The 17,893-nt window shown below is 34.6% G+C and overlaps 1 protein-coding gene across 21 annotated transcripts in view; it reads right to left on the reverse strand.

Annotated features, from left to right (window-relative positions):
• Nucleotides 1-17,893, reverse strand: part of CAMK2D (calcium/calmodulin dependent protein kinase II delta) — a 316,681-nt gene that overhangs the window by 44,011 nt on the left and 254,777 nt on the right. For 5 of the 21 annotated variants that reach the window (XM_054486351.2, XM_054486339.2, XM_054486352.2 and 2 more), the window contains 4 exons: nt 17,536-17,619; nt 17,034-17,076; nt 13,353-13,387; nt 4,243-4,291 (listed from right to left, as the gene is read on the reverse strand). In XM_054486351.2, coding sequence (XP_054342326.1) covers nt 4,243-4,291; nt 13,353-13,387; nt 17,034-17,076; nt 17,536-17,619 — 211 coding nt within the window. Of the gene's footprint in view, nt 1-4,242; nt 4,292-6,716; nt 6,759-8,744; nt 8,805-13,352; nt 13,391-17,033; nt 17,077-17,535; nt 17,620-17,893 lie in introns of all 21 variants that reach the window. The other 16 variants (XM_054486326.2, XM_054486333.2, XM_054486327.2 and 13 more) reach the window with 5 other exon arrangements.

The following is a 17,893-nucleotide window of genomic DNA, read 5'->3' on the forward strand; positions in this document are numbered from 1 at the left end:
AGCTGTTGGATAACACCTTAAATTAATGGAAGTAGCAGTTTTACTGGAAATTGATTAAAAATGGAAATGACTATTTCAACAATTTTTGGCCTAAAGAATTGTATATTTTGAAAACACCAGTTAGTTGTAAGAAGAAAACTTTTTTTCTTATGTAGGATGGGCAGTTGTTACCACAGTGCTTCCATGATGGTAATTATGCTTTATTAAGACTCCCATTTGCTTTTTTTTTTTAAAGCAAAGTCTCACTCTGTCACCCAGGCTGGAGTGCAGAGGCACAATCTCGGCTTACTGCAATCTCCACCCACCGGGTTCAAGTGATTCTCATGCCTCAGCCTCCCGAGTTGCTGGGATTACAGGCACGTACCACTGTGCCCAGCTAATTTTTGTATTTTTAGTGGAGACAGGGTTTCACCATGACGGTCAGGCTAGTCTCGGACTCCTGACCTCAAGGGATCTGCCTGCCTCAGCCTCCCAAAGTGCTGGGATTACAGGTGTGAGCCACCACTCCCAGACTCCCATTTGCTTTTAAACTATTAGTAACTCTCCATGACACTGAGTTTGCTGCTGAGTTTCCTGACATAGCATCAGAGATAATATTTGGTTTTAAACACTGAACAAAATTAGAAAGCTGCTCAAAAGGTCAACACTAGGGTGTCAACATATTGCCTTGGAGAAAGAAAACAATGAACTCCGGAAGCTTTTTAAAAAGAAGAGTTTTAAAACAATGCAAGTCCCTTAGAATGATTATGAGCTTGGGAAGAAAAATGTGGTTAGAGCTAAATGTTGAAGGTTTTTAAGAAAAAGGAAATAAAAGAAGAACTTTTAGATTTAAAAAATGTATTTATGTTGAGTCTCACTTTTTTCCTGGGTTTCACTGAGTTTTTTTTTTTAGGTAAAACTTGCATATATGTTGGGTTTCACTAATTTTTCTTGATAGTTATTGTATTAAGTAAGATAAATGGGCCTACATTATAGCATAACAAGATTCATATAAAGGGTAGGAAACAGCATTTTGACTCTGATGCATTCAAATCTCTTGAACATGGCTAGTTCAAAAAGAGAAGCACATGGAACTCAGGTAAACAGAAGGGATTCAATAAATATCTGCTGAATGAAGAAACAGCCTAGACACAATTCAAAAGTATCACACAGACTTGGGCCGTGATTTCTCAATGGAAACTAAGAAGAGCTGAAGGAAAATGGGCCTTTAAATCCTGGCTTTCTAAGGTGCTCCAGACTGAGGAACCATTAATCTCTGACTACTTTTGCTTTCTTTTATCTTTGAGAACAGCTGGCCTGTCTGCCTTTTCCCATTCAAAGAGGTCAGAAAGAAAAACTTTGTTGTTAGTTTACCTCATTTCTTCCTTTGACCAGGTCACCACAGTGTTTAATCCCCTCCTCCAGCAACTCCATGTTTCTTTACATTGGAGAGGACACAGAAGCTGTCCCTGCCAGGTTAGTCCTTGGGGATGGGGCAGAATGTGCACTGCCTTGGTATGGGAGGCATGTGACATGGTATTCAAGGAATCATGTACCACCATAAAACAATGTAAGTCTAGGTGCTGGTATTAGATGCACTATAGCCAAGGCAGCCAGCAGCAATGGGTAGAGCATGTGCTCGCATGTGGAAGTATGTACGGGGGTATGCCTTTAAGAATATATCAAAAAGTGTGGTGTCTCACTGATCACAATGTTGTCTACAGAAAAGAGAAGGTTGAAAAGTATGTCTGTGGAAGACACACAATTTTGTAGATATGACATGGTTTTGTAGATAGGATACAGTTTTGGTCAGATTATTTAACTGATAGTACTTGTGAGTTATTGGATGTTAGTTATAGGATGTTAGATATGGGTAAATTTGGGTTTCAACAGAGCTGGACAATAAACACATTCCCTACCAAGCTACTGAGAGCCACAGCAATTCTAAAGTAAAAATAAGAGAGCATAATTATTAAAATATAGGGTCTTTCTTGAGGACCATGCACTGATAAATGGAGAGATTCCCACATAAACAGATCATCAGCATAATAAATAATTTAAAATCATTTAAGACCATTTTATGCACCACTTGTCCCAGTAAAAATGATGGCACCTAGGCAATCTTTCAAAGGGTCTTCTAGTCTTAAAGGTTTCTGACATCATTCAATATTAAAAGGGTTAGTCTCCAAAAGGCTGTCTGGGTCTTACAGAGAATACAAATGAGTCCTAATGGGCTATGGCTATGACATTTTTGGCCAGATCCACACCAGTAAAATTAAGCAGAAACTTAAATAACGTATTTATTAAGAAAATAAACCAAAGCACTTTGGGTTAAACGATCAACTGGACATTTCTTTTGATCTCAATATGGTGCTGAATTTCTCTAACACTTGTTGTATACAGACTCAATGTAACTATAAATACAAATACTATCTCAATTTATGAAATCCCAGAGGCAAGATGAAACCCATATCATTGTTATGATTTGAATTGGAGAACCGTTTTCTAAGAACTGATATTATTATTTCATTTTATCAAAAATAAATTACAAACTACAAGGTAACACTGACAGGAACTCTGTTTATACATTAATGTTTACATAGATTAATAGCAATGATCCTGAACCAATACTTAGTACAGTTGAATGCCAAATTCAGGTGAGAAAGACCACTTATTAAAACCCTTCTCATGATCACGTTCCTTCTCATGATGCAGTTCCCAGATGAACTGCATATAGTAAGGTGCTGGTATTCTCCTAATTTTATTTAGTTATTTAAAGATTCAGTTTCTCCAGTGGACAATGAACAAGTTTTCTTAGTCTTGCTCAAGGGAAGAATGTGAAAATTCATATGAAACATTTAGCTTAGCTTAAAGAGCTAATGAATCCAAAACACAAAGATAATGCTTCCTGAATCAGTGGGAAAGCTAAATGGCGTATCTATTTATTTGGCTAAAAAAAAAAGGATATTTTTATCTAATATGACTGGTATCAATGATTCATAAAACTTCTTCAGTTCAAATTTTAGCTTAAGTGCAAAGAGTGAGATGAATAGACCTACTAAATAAAATTCTTGACACCGCTATCTACCTTTCCACTGTAAAAAATAATGACTGACTACCTCTAGCAGAGTTAGGCCAGTGTGCTTAGTTATATAAATAGAGAGTACACTTTAATAGCATCAGCTGTTCCATTCAAACAAAAAGGAAAAAGTCAGCAGAGCTGACTGGCAAGTTGTGATCTACAGCCATTTTTATTTCCTAAATTGACCCCATGTCTCCTTGACCTGAGAATTTCCAAATCCTTTATTCTAAAACATGAATACAACTTTACAAGACTTTACTGTATTAACACTACCTTTAGAATTAAAGCTTATGGTGATACTATTAGGTAAGTAATCTTTTCAGATGAGGTTTAATTAACTTATGGATCATTGCTCCCAATTTATATTTCTTTTCCTTTAATATTTCTGTTTCAAATATCCTACTGTTACCACTGTTTGTCAGAATATCTTCTAGACAACAGGTCTATAGGGACTATGGTTATATACAATGAATTACAAAAACAACATAAAACTGCAAATGCAATTGATACAAAAGTAATACTTCTAAAACAGTGATGGGGCCAAAGGAGGTGACCTAATTGCAAATGTGTGTTCAGTATGTGTGTGCAGGGGCACTGAGAAGATGTCTGTAGAAACACTACCAATGACTCATACATGTAGCTAAACGAACCTTGGCAACCAGAGTGAATGGAGGTCAAGAATACCTTTGGAATGTACACAAAAAACTAGGATAAAAAGGCGGCCAAATAGAAAATTCTACTGATACTTATTTGAGATGACTAAAAGTTAAAAAGTTATTTTTATACTGTATCCTTGAATATAAATTGTTTTCCAGATAGGTTTGATGAATGTACCCAATGTGTATACATTTTATATTGCTTTTTGACTGACAAATTTACAATTTGTTATGTTCCTATAACTAGTAACTTATTAGTTGTCATTACTGCAATGTGCTAGAATATGCTACATGTCTACAGTTCAAAATATATAAAAGAATATGTAGGAAAAATGACAAAAGTAACATATTGTTGAAATAATTATGTACTTAGAAAAATATTTTTTACTCAGAAATAAAATATTTTTGTGCTTTAGGATAGGCCTACTTCCTAAACTAACTTATTAGTTATTTGAAGCACTTTTTTTTCATATATATATATATGAAGCTCTGAGTTAGGATTTTCCATTTCTGGTTAAATCATACCTTTCACATCTTCATCCTCAATTGTTGTATTTGAACTCTCAGTTGACTCCTGATGAGAAGAAAACACATTTTTAGGTTGCACACAATGAATAGCTTGATTTCCTCCTTAAAAATTGGCTTGTGACATACATATCATGCAAAATTCTTCAGCAGGCTATGTGCATGTGCTGACATGCAAATGGACAAACACATTAAGTGGTTTTTAACAGAAATAAAATGTCTGATGCTGCAAACATTTCAAACAGGGAGTACTCTGGTTGCCTAATCTCCGAAGCTGTATAAATCCAGGTGATTTGTAGAAGCAGCGGAAGTATGCAGTTTATTTTAAAAACTGTGTAAGGATGTGTTTTGTGTTACAGTGCCCTATAAGGTTTGCTTTTTCTGTGTGTTTACAAGCAATTGAATATGTTATCCGAATGAATTTGAAACTTAAAATAGAAAAAATTTTTATTCCCAATTAATTAATCAATAAAGAGTACCTTCTTTGTGTCAGGCACTATGTTAAAGCCTGTATGCCTTACACCTTTATAGGGAGAGAAAGCATTTCACCACATCATTTAATGAAGAACCTAAGGGGGTTAAGCTGAGATATGCTGAAAGTACTTTTGAGAAGAATTTTCATGTTTGTCCTCAGCACAATGGAATTATAATGAATAATTTACCTTCAAGGACAATTAGACTGTTTTCATTCTTTTCAAAATTAGCAACTGGCTGTTATTGATAAGAAACCTACTTCCATAATAAAAAGACAAAGCTCTTTCTTTGTAAAACTACAAATTAAGTGGAAGATTGTTAAGCACACTTAAAAGTACACTGTAACTGCCAGAATTAAGATACATTTCTTAAAATGGTGTGATAAATGTGTTCATTAATAATGTATGAATAAATATTTTCTAGCAAATAAATTTTGCAATATTCATAAGAAAGACATAGTTTTCTACTTGGAATGATTAAATGCTAGAGCCAAAAATAACTGGAAACAAACTTCCAATCAACAGCTCAGTAATGGAAAACAGATTCTGGAAAATAATGTAAACACCAGCCAGTGTCATTTTAGAGATTCAATATTCAAAAAAGTGATCAATTTATATAAATACCATATACGATATTTAAACCAAGGGAAAAACTAATTAAAGGTGTACCCAGAGTCTCCATACACACAAAACCAAAGAAAGGAATCTTCATGCATTTCTTAATGTGACCTAGTATTCAAATGTAAGCTGAAAATGAAGGTAAACCCATGCACTGTAAAATTAAACTAATTGATGTAAGCAAGAAATACCATGCAGCAACTCTTACAAATCATATAGCTAGAACTACTGAAGTGTCCATTCCAGCTGTTATGCTCGGCGTTTCATTGGCTAATGCTATTAAAAAAATTGTTCTCATATGTGATGGTCCTGACTACCTCAAGGCTTTTCGGGACCTAGACCATTTGCAGTGTCATGACTATAAAATAAATCTCATATTAAAGAACATAACACTTCATGTTTTTTACTTTAATGGTTTTAATATTGATCAATTAAATGTTAAACCAGAGAGGAAATGTGTTTTCTAAGTCTTAAGATAAAATGTGCTTTCTAAGTCTTAAACGTCATTGATAAGAGTATGGAGAAGATGCATGACTATATCTAATATTTGAGAAAAGTTTAGTATTTTTTTCTTCCCTTAGAGATATAATAATATATGAAAAGTAATAAATTGGACACATGGAATACATTCAGAAAAGGTCTTTCATCCTATAGACATGTATGCTAGTGCTGTTATTTAGTTAACATGCTATACAAATAATTTACAATGTATAGGAAACATTTAGTCTTCTTTCAGCCTTAGTAGTTAAACCCCTGCTACTAGAATATATATTACTCAACAACAAACATATTTCAAAAAAGTGAAACTCCTTGATTCGCCTCAAATTCATGCCAAACAACAACAACAACAATAACAACAATAACAACATCATCATCACCAACAAGGAATTAAGAAACAAAAAACCAAAAAAAAAAACCACCACTCTGACAACAGAATAGAATAAAACTCAAAAGTAACACTAAACAAAAAAAAAAACCTATAAAGTCAAGTTGATATTTTTGAAGACAATGGAATGATATTACCAGAAGTTCTAAAATATCATGCACAATATATCTACAGTACAAAGCACAAAGTCATGGGGAAAAAAACGACCAGATGGAATTGCTTAAGACACACAGTCATCTTGACATAAAGACTTCATTCATGTTTAGCCTGACTTTTATTGATTCATGGTAACATTAGCTTCTCTTTCAAGACGTCATTCATTTTTATTTGCAAGAAGTATGTCCATAGTTCTAGACAAATTAGGCCCAAAAGGAAGTGTGGTAGAAAATGGTTAGAATTTTCTTTCCTATTTTTAGATAATGAATTAATTTTTTTGAATATTTAATGAGATGTATAGTCTTGTTAAAAGCAAGATGATGTTGATTCTTTCTGAATACCTTGTTTCCATCAGGGTTGTGGATTACAGTAGTTTGGGGTTCCTGAGTGAGAACAAAATAGAGAAAGAAACAGTTTGCATTGGTAAGTACATTCTTTCTAGTGTGAAGGACAGAGCAGAGTGAGCCAGCTGACAAAATGAAATAGTGACAAGAGCTAAAGCGATGTTAACTGCTGTCAGAGTTGCAGCTGACAATATCTCTGATGAAAGATCTCCCTGGCGAGCCCATGAGATAGGAACCTCCCTACCCAGAAGCAGCATGCAAAAGACCTTATTCTTGATCAGCATTCAAACAAGGCTTTGATATTTAGAGATCTGAAGAGGCACTCACTGTTTCACTTAATCCTATGCTTTCCTTTCTTCTTTAATGAGTGGCCTGTGAACATCTGTCCCATAGAGAACTGGCCAGGACACTGGAGCTAAAACTCTGAGATGATTTCAAATTCTCAGAGAAGATATTTTTCAGTTAATATTGGTTTGAAACTTGATTATGGTATCATTAATTAATACATAACTGAATACCCTTATAAAATCTAGAGCCATTGGACAAAACTTAAAAAAAGACTATACTAAAGAATCCATTTCAAAAGACCATAAAAAATTTTAAGGAATATTTAAAAAGTTTAGTTAAAGGGTTCTAGAACTAATCATGTAATCACTATAATTTGAGGCACACTGCTATTAAATCCTGTATTAATTCGTATCTAAAAAAAACTTCTACTTTATGTACTATATATACAGGATATTTGGCTGTAAAGTCATGCTTTTTTATGAAGAAAGTATTGGTTTTTCTATTGTTTTCTATCAGAAAGCAAAGAAATATTCCCAAATGGAGAATAACATTCAAATAACTGATGTCAAAAAAGATTCAATATGCATACATCAGTGACACGCTTGGCGCTTTGGTTATGTGATATCTTGGCAATGGTGAGGTACTGCAACCCACTGGGAGTTCTCAACCATGGACACTCCCCCACCACTGTAGTTTACACTGCTGCAATATTGAGAGACGTATCCACTGCTTCCATTCTCCCTTTCCCTTGGCTACAGCTGTGATCAACATTGTTTTTACTAGTAGATAACTTGCTATCTTGATGTGTCCTCCTTTTAAATGTTTTTAAATGGAGCCTCATGGTTAACTCAAATGAAATGATTCCCTAACATTTTTAAATTTATTTAAAATAACAGTATGAGAACAGCAAATAATTGAAAAACATTTCTGAAAATCATAAATCAAAATATGAAATAGTTTAGGGAAAATGTTATGGAACTCAGAGAGTACGGAATGACAGTATTCAAATTCTGAATTTTAACATAATACCATCTCAAAGTGTTAGACTAATTTAGTTGTTAATTGTGTGGATTTGATTGAGATAGACATAACTGGTTTCCACTGATAATTCAAAGCTCTATTCGTCGCAATTTCATTCTTTGGATTAAAGTGAAACAGTGAAAATTTAATTTAAAACATAATAAACAGAAAGCTCTAAATTATCCAGTGCCTCTTTATCTCAGTAAGTGAAGTCTTACAAAGCCCTGTTGTGTTTTAATAAGAGGGAAACGAGAACTCTGAATAAGGTCTACTTTTATGTTGTCTAGCAACAATCCCATTAGCTCTCCTTGATGTCAGCATTTGCATCATGAAAAGAAGAAACCATTGTTTGCATAATCTAGAACTATCATCATCAGAAGAGCTAAGAGCCACCAAAGCGCTGTATTTTGAATGCAGCATGCAATAATTCCAACTACAGAGACCACAGCTATCAGTACAATGTTCAACAATGAAATGAGATAATCTCATGTTAGAACACACTGCTTGACAACTAACTTAACCAAAAAAAAAACCAAAAGAAATGAACTTTGTCATATCGTAGAAAGCAAAAAAACAAAAAACAAAAACAAAAACCCAACACCCAACGAAATAAAATATTTATATATATGTATCTATATAGTGAAAGCAAATGAGAGAAACCACAAGAAAAAAAAAAAGTAAAGAACTTAAGAAGGGTTACAAAGAGTCCAGGTATACCAGCGCCGGGGTAGGAATATTTTCTTTGGGGCTGGTTACCACGTTGGCTTTGTTGTTTATCTGTGGGTATGCAGAAAATAGAAACAGAGATGCCTTAAACCCCTTGGTAGCCAATGTCTCTAGACGCAGCATGTCTACATGGAGATGTAGACATGAAGATAAAGAGCCACTGAAGATGAACGTGAAAGACATGGTGATGACTGACAGGAATGATGATCGCTAGTCTCCGATGGCCACACACAGGCTGGACCATGTCCGTGATGGTGCACTGAGAAAACAGACGCGTCTGCTGTTGCTATGCCACCTTAGCAAACAAAGAGCTGCTTCAGTGGAGCTCCAATCAGGTTTCAGAGTATGAAATGAATATAACCATTCTCATACTCTTCAAGTTGGATTCTGTTTCCAAGCTTCCAATTGTTCACAGTTATAAATATATTTCTTTCTTCCCTCATTTTATTCTTGAGCCTGAAGTCACACATAGACCATCTTTCTCTGGGGATCCAGCATTACTTTGCTTAGGAGCAATTAAATTATCCAATTAAAATTTAGATCTTCTAAGAAAATACTGGTGTCACAATAGCTTTTAAAAACGACAAGTGTAGATCTCCTTTAAAAATTACATCTTCAATTATTAGTGGGGAAATCAAACTTTTTATGTTGAATGTAAAAGGACTTTAAGTTTTACAGTTGTGTAAGAGGAAAATACTACATTTTCTGTCAATGTGCTACTGCTATCACTGCAGAATATATTCGGTAATATCATTCCCTTGCTTTAACATAACTGGATTTGACTTTAAAGAATGTATCATTACCACTGTGGAAGCTGCGTGGTAAAAGCAACTCAGAGGGTCAATAAGTGTTCTAACGGTCCACAGAGAAGACTCTTTGTACACAAGTGGCAACCAGAAACTACAACTGAGTCGGGGCACTAAGAATCAAGGACTAAAAAATAATAATCAACATTCTTTTAAACTCATGCGTGACAACTTACATTATGGTTCTCAAACAAAAATGTAAGGTAACGTTATCTAGGTATTTTATTATTTTCTAAAGGAATACACCTCCATGATTTTAATATAAATATACATAAGGATGTAAAGAGAAACATATACTATATAAAATAAATGAGTATCAAATGAGCATTTCAAGTGGTGACACCAGTTTAATTGTTCGGGTTTTCTGGAAGTCTATACCTGATAACTATATATCCTGTCAAAACTAGTATTGAGAGGAAGATAGAAAGTAACATAAATTAATTTAAATATGTAATATTTTTCCTTTCTTTTCATTCCCTTTTGGCTGATTACTGGTATCGTTATTTTTACAAGTTGTGACACTGTGCTGCTTGACCTGCAAGAAAGGATGAGAAAACTTCTAAACTTTCCTTTACTGGAAAATTCTATAAATGTTGTCATCAATGTATATTCTGCAGATAGTTAAAACCTTTTTTTTTCCTTTAAATCAAAGTGCACAGAATTTAACATGATATTTGTGCAAGAGCCAAAGAGATAAGAGGTAAAAAGTCTATTAAAGAGGGATCAAAATTCAGTATTTATGTTAGTACAGGGTATGTGAGAAAAGGGGAGGGATGCACACACAAACAATTTCCTATTTGGGAAACCTGCTGGGCAAAACATAGCTGGCTTCCTGTCAAATGAACAGGGGCACTTATGGTTAAAGCACCACATGTATTTAATATGCTATATTTAGTTTATATCAGTGAATGCAAATGAAAGAAATATTCTGAGATACTTTTATTTCCATTTTGAGATATGATACTTGACTTTTTTTCTAGGATGTGGTTGCCAAGAACTGCTTTATTTGAGTGAAAATGTCCCACTTGCACACCTGTGCACACAAACTTATCTGTACAAGTGCACGTTCCCCCCCCCCACACACACACCTACACACACAGATACACAGTATACATACACCATCATCTCTTCCAGATGAAGGCCATTCTGTCTGGGTGAGCCATTCTTTATTGTTTGGTATGGGAAACATGAGTTAAATGCATATGTGCCTCAACCACACTTTTGGTCATGTTTAATATGCAGTTAAAGCTTTTTTGTTAATGTAAAGACTAACTAAGTGATTTTTTTCCTCTGGAAAATCTTTTGCAGTTATTTATAATACTAATTTATTGAAAAATAATAGGATAATTTCTAAGCAAAAGGTGAGAAGATGTTCTTTTCAAAGAGCCAAATATAAAGCATGGGTTCAACCACAAATGTCTTTTTTTTTGAGACGGAGTTTCGCTCTTGTTGCCCAGGCTGGAGTGCCATGGCGCGATCTCAGCTCACTGAAACCTCTGCCTTCTGGGTTCAAGCGATTCTCCTGCTTCAGCCTCCCTAGTAGCTGGGATTACAGGTACGACCACCACGCTCGGCTAATTTCTGTGTTTTTTTTTGTTTTTTTTTTTAGTAGAGATGGGGTTTTACCATGTTGGCCAGGCTGGTCTCGAACTCCTGACCTCAGGCGATCTGCCTGTCTCAACCTCTCAAAGTGCTGGGATTACAGGTGTGAGACACCTCTCCTGGCCCATAGATGTCTTTTAAAAATACAAAAACTCTGGCACTTTTGTGTGATATAATTATTTTATGTTAATAGAAGCACGGTGTTTTTCTTTTTTAAAAAATCATGAATCAAATAATCAAATCAGATAATTGTATGATGCACTGAATTACTCTTATGAGGCATGGGCAAGATATTCCTATTTCTCAGGTGTTAAATTTATTGTCTGAAGGTTAATAAACATTTCCTTTAAAGGTACTTAACTAGGATTGGTACATTGTAAGATCACTTTCACACCTTTATAAACTCCATGGTGAATGTATTATGGTGTCCTATAAATCACTCCTATTTTAGCAACCATGAAGAACATTAAAAAAAATCATATAGTTTTTTTTTTGTTTGTTTTTACTTATCACTATACAGACATTCATTCTGTCATGGTCTTTTTATTTTCAAAGAGAAAATTGACTTTGTAAAAGAGCAAACCTGTTAATATAACTATCTACATGTTTAACAAATTCAATTTCAGAGAAAAACAGTGTAATATGTGAGAGGAGTACCGTGTTTTGATAGTTGATTAACACTGACCTGTAATGGTCCTACACCCTCTCAAACTTACACTATCTTAGGTAAATAAGACTTTTATTCCTAAGTGTGAATTTTCACCGGAGGAGAAATCTGGCAGATAGATCCTCACCATCATCTGAACACTCGAACTGGACTTCCTTTTCTGAATTGACCAGTCAAAGAGAAAGGAAAAGAAAAAAAATATGACCGGTTGAATTTAGAGTATCAAAGCATGGAGTATACAATAATTTTGTTTTTAAAGAGGAGCTGTAAGTTGAATGGAAGGAAAAAGTTCTGGAAATGCGTTCTATGTAAGGATAGTAATGAAAATAAATATCTCAATAGGAACTGTGAGCTCTCCGTCACTGAACGGTACAGGAAAGCCCAGGAGAAGAAAATGTTTGGAAAATGTAAGATACCACATTTCTACTATTGTAACATTGGGAAAAAGGCAGTCATCAACTATCACTCTTAAAATCTAAATGGAATAAACTAATCAGAATGAAGACAAAATTGCAGGCTGAGGAAAGCAATTGGTAAATGGAAATGGCATCCTAAAGGAAATCACAAATGTATAGTCATCAGTGCTCCAGAAATTTCCAAGTTGCACACAGACAGGTAGTAAAGAAATGACTGAGCATGAACATTTACAGTGACAAATGATTTTCTATGTTTTCAGTATGAACTGACCACCTGACTTTGGGTCAAACTCAAATGTTAGAAAATTAATTAATTCCCAAGAACGTTGAAGTGTTGATGAAGAATGTATGCATCTGTCCTTGGAAGAGAAAGAAAAGGATTAAAGAAATAAAACATTTAGGTGGTACTCTGAAAAGATAACAAACATCATTATGCACCATAACATTACATTCCAACAAGAGTAAATCCCCTTGAAACAAAATACAATCAGTAGGAAAGAAACTGTATTATTTTGTTTAGAAAGCCAGAAAGTAAACATATCCTGCTGTTATTTTTCTTGCAAGATTTTTCTAATATTTGTTCAGATCATTCATCTTGAATATATCTCAACACCTTATGACAGAAACAAGGAATAATTAAGACCTTTATAAAAATTGGCCAAGCAGATTAATTTAGACATTTGACATTCTATTTTCCATACCCAAATGTGAGTATTTTTCAGGCTATATACTTCAGTGGCCTTCACGTATGCAGCATAATTATTTGGAAAAGCAATTGGTTTTTACAGACTTTTAGGTCACCACAGTAGTTTGGAACTGTAGTAAATCAGAGAGATTAAGACATTTAATTTCCATAGGAACTCTATTTGCATAACAACATTATTTTTTCATGACTATTTCATATATAATCCAATAGAAGAAATACAGCTTTTCTTGGTATAAATGTTAGTCATCTTTGTATATTAAGTCATTTCATATTTCAACCTGCAACCTTTATCAGAAACAATAAAAAATAGAACTTGCAAAGACTTAGGAATTATATATAACATTTAAAGATTATCCAGCATCTGAAAGTCAGAAATGGATTAGGGGCATCTGTTTAACTTACCTTTACTCCATCTGGTTTCTTCAACAAACTCTTGGCTGCTGTAAAATGAGAGTAAAATCAGTTTAGTGGGTTATCCATAGAAACCCACAGCCAGACAACAAAGCAGTCAGGTTATTGTCTCCTTCTACCACCTTTGCTGAGTTATGGCCAACATATGGCAAGTTATCAAAGTCACACTGATGAGCGCGAGCTTACAGGACAATGAAATACAGTATCACTTTTCTTGGTTTGCCACAGCAAATTTAGAACTAAAGAGTAGTTCATTGCATATAATTGAATACTTTGCCAGTTGTGTTTATTGGACTTTATTTCACTGTTGGTTGTGAAAAGGATACTGGAACTTTAACTGGACTATTCTTTTGTAATCCAGAAAGTTGAATTCAGTCTTTGGACATCAGCTGACAGACTGTATTACATGTTCATTCACACCACATATGGTGACCATGTCATTTCTGCCATTTAAGCCCCTCTTTCTAGAGGTTGAAAACTCATTTGTAAAATTTGCTCTGGCTAAATAACATCTTCATTACATTCTTGAAGTCAGACAATTTGGTTTTACAAAAAATATTACTATTTAAATAAAATGGCATATTATTGGCCTAGAGCAAATTTTTTAAATGTTTAGCACATGATCTCTAAAAAATGGCACTATGTATTCTTTTATACATTAAAATCAGAATACAAAGGCTTCATAAACAAAAGCCTTTACAATGAAAAAGTAAAAATCATAAAATTTGAGACAACATAAAACCAGAATAAAATCTTCAATGAAATTAGAGAAATCTTAAAGCATATGGTCTTATATGAAACTTCATTTTTCTTGGCAGGGAGCTTTTAACATTCCTTCTGTTACTAAACTTCTTGAGTATATTAAAAGGTGAAGTTATCCTTTCAAAAAAATCTAAGGAACGTGTATATACACAGTGAACAGAAAATATAACTGTCAATGACAATTAGTACACCAAGTGTAGAACATTCACAAATATGCAGGACATGATACACACTTATGCTTTCATTTAATATTAATTACATATACTTATTTAAGTATATCAGAATAGAATTTGGCTTTGAAAGTGGAAATACCTTGCTAGAATAGAACTGCATGAACATGTAATTTCCTGACATTCATTGATTTGGGGCATTATTTCAATATCATATTGGTATATTTTTAAATTTACTTAAAAGATACAAAAATGTTAACTTCATTAATCTTTAGCAACAAAGCTATTAATTTATTATTAATTGAGATTGTAAGAAATAGTTGCCTTAGCTATTATATTGTTTGCCTGGAGCTAAAAAGCAGTATTAAATCAATCCTGTGGCAGTTAATAGGTTAGAAAGCAAACTCAGAATAATTGAAATTGCAATAGCAAGCAAAGAGAAGACGATGATTCAGGGTAAGCAGGGATTTGGCCTGGGAGATGCAGAAATGTCCCTTTTGGTTACTATTTACCTTACCTCACAAGAAATACATTCCACATAAAGGGAGAAAAGAAAAAATAAAAACAACTTTATAACCATATACTTATGGACAAATTACTTTAAAGAGCATGTTTGGCAATGAAATAGGATGAATAAAATACTCAAAACTAAAATGCAGTATCAAGTACAAGATGTTGTAACTGGGTCTAATGTTATTCAGTTGATTTTGAAGTGATGGATAAAAAAAATTGCTTTTTCATGCTAAGACATTCAGAAACGATATAAAATTCACATATTAGTCATGAGTTTTCAGTTTACATGATGATGAAAAGGAAACTGTGAGGTAAACAAAAAGCTTCTATATATGGGTACATACATTAATAAAGGCCCAATTTATGCCCGAGTGTATTTAACACTTTAACAAAATGTACAATTTTAAATGTGAAGATTTTTTAAAGTTTGGGTTAGTTTGCCATTAACAATTTATGCTATATAAATCACTCTACCTTTTAATGATTCACTAATTACTGGGCCACAGTGAAATTTATTTGAATATCGTATATATGAATTAATATTTAATGATATGGCATTGAACTCACCCATATAATGTCAACTACATTAATCAACTGTTTATGAAACAGGTAACTCGACAAAGGCAGCAACAAGGTATTATTACATTAAACGAATTGGACAAAATACATACAACTGGCCAACACAGTCCCTCAATTTGTAGCATTATTCATTGTACTACTGTTGTTGCTATTTTTTAACAGCCTTTGAAAGGCCTCTTATGGTTTCCCATTATTTGTAATGAAATGCAAAGGTGGGGAGAAAGGTGACCACTTAATGCAGTTGTAAATAATAACTAGATATTGGTTGAAGAGCATTTAATAATGATATGATGGATTATTACCTGATAACACTATAACACCCAGGCTAAGTATGTAGCAGAAAACAAAATAAAGAATTGAAAAAATAGCTGGATAGTTTGATGCTGCAGATCACTGTTATGTAAACTGTATCCAAACTAAACTGGTAGTATTTTTGGAACACTAAAGTGTTCCAAGTCTAAAGGGCCAAAGGTTACCAAGTGCGGCTTAATTGCTGCTCCAGTCCTTCCCCCTACATAAGACTGCTTAGCACTGAACAAGATTTGACTTTTGGGAACCTGGTCCTTTGAGACAATCTATCAAAGAAGGAGGTTGCAAAACTCAAGTAATTTCTTGGAGTAATATATACTGTATCTCCACTTTTAGAGAGTGACACTTACAATAAAGAAATGGTTTGGCTTCTTTAAGCCTATTATTTAACAAACTTATTTTTACCATGGAATCATTTTGAGGGACATTTATTACGCTCTGATAGTACCGAGTGCAAGGTGCTCTGTAAACTCTTGAGTTAGATACCTTTGACAGTTGTAATCACTTTTACAGTACACCAAGAAAATACTATACTTTTGAATGAACTTAGGTCTAAGAGAACTGGGTTCCTCAATAATGGTCTTCTCTTTTTTTTTTTTTTTTGAGACGGAGTCTTGCTCTGTCACCAGGCTGGAGTGCAGTGGCGTGATCTCTGCTCACTACAACCTCCAGCTCCCTGGTTCAAGTGATTCTCCTGCCTCAGTCTCCCAAGTAGCTGGGACTACAGGCATATGCCACCACACCCAGCTAATTTTTGTATTTTTAGTAGAGACGGGGTTTCACCATGTTGGCCAGGATGGTCTCGATCTCTTGACCTTGTGATCCACCTGCCTCGGCCTCCCAAAGTGCTGGGATTACAGGCGTGAGCCACCACGCCCGGCCAATAATGGTCTTCTTTTAAAAATCTTTCATACTAGGATTCCCTATGAAAATGAGACCAAAAATAACTTATTCAAAGTTATTACTTTATGAAATATCAATAATAAATTCTAGGTTTGAAACGCTGAGATCGTAAATGAGGGAGTATTTATTTCCACAACTCGTGCGCACCCCAGCATTTGACAGATGAGGCTAGTCCTGCACCAGCACTGACTGGTGGCCACTGCTGCCAGAAGCACTCTTGTGAGGGGTGCAGTCACGGAGGCTCGGCAGCAGACAGCACCCAGGTAGACTGCTAATGGCAGCCACAGGTGTAGAAGGAATCTGTGCTACACATTTGCCACCCCTGAACAATGAGGTTTTTCTAATTATTAGATTTTTAAAATTCCAGAGACAAAAAAACAGAGACTACTTAAAAAGAAGACCAAGGGATAAGACGCAGAGTTCTCAATGCATGTACCTGAGAAATTCCTTGTAGCCAGCATAGTTGTCAAGATGGCACCCTGTGAAAAAAATTAGAACACAAAAGTCAGTGTTGCCTATGCAAAGCCTGGACCTAACAAATATAGAGTCTTTGATAACAAATCTTTTCCTGGCCCTACTTTCAGTTAGGGGATTTTTTATTGTTTGTTTTTGTTTTTTGGTTTCCTGAGAGTCAAAGGCCTTTGTCTCTCATGATGCTGGGACGGCCCTTGTGTGCGGGCCAGATTCTGATTATCAAATTGCACAGCTGTTTTCCACTGAAGGAAGGATCCACAGCATGTGTTACCAGGATGACTCTAGCTTTTCACCATAGTTTTGATTCTGGTGTATATTCCATTTCCCAAGACCCCAAAAAAGAATAATGAGAGTATTGAGGTCTACATAATTGAAAGCCTTTGCTAGAAGTTATTTTCCTCACACAGTATTTCACTTCTTAGTCTGTCAAATCTACCTGCCCATAAAAATGTAAAATTTCCTACCTTTAGTTTTCTTCTAGCATTAAATTTCTTCAAGCAGTCTACAGTCTCCTGTCTGTGCATCATGGAAGCAACAGTAGAACGTTGCTAGAAGAAGAGGAGAAAAAGTAACTTAACTGAGAATATTTAAAACACACTAAGTATAATAATGTCCCTGACTTCATCAAATATTTATTAATGGTGCTGCACCTGCATGACCAACTTCTAAGTATTCAATTGCCAAAGTTACCTAAACACAAAATTTTAGTTTTGCCAAGACTACTTGTGACCAAGATGCAACACTGATGTATAGAAAGTATAGAAACGGGCCAGGCGCAGTGGCTCACGCCTGTAATTCCAGTACTTTGGGAGGCCAAGGCAG

Source organism: Pongo pygmaeus, chromosome 3 (genome assembly GCF_028885625.2).
Source record: "Pongo pygmaeus isolate AG05252 chromosome 3, NHGRI_mPonPyg2-v2.0_pri, whole genome shotgun sequence".
NCBI lineage: Eukaryota > Metazoa > Chordata > Mammalia > Primates > Hominidae > Pongo > Pongo pygmaeus.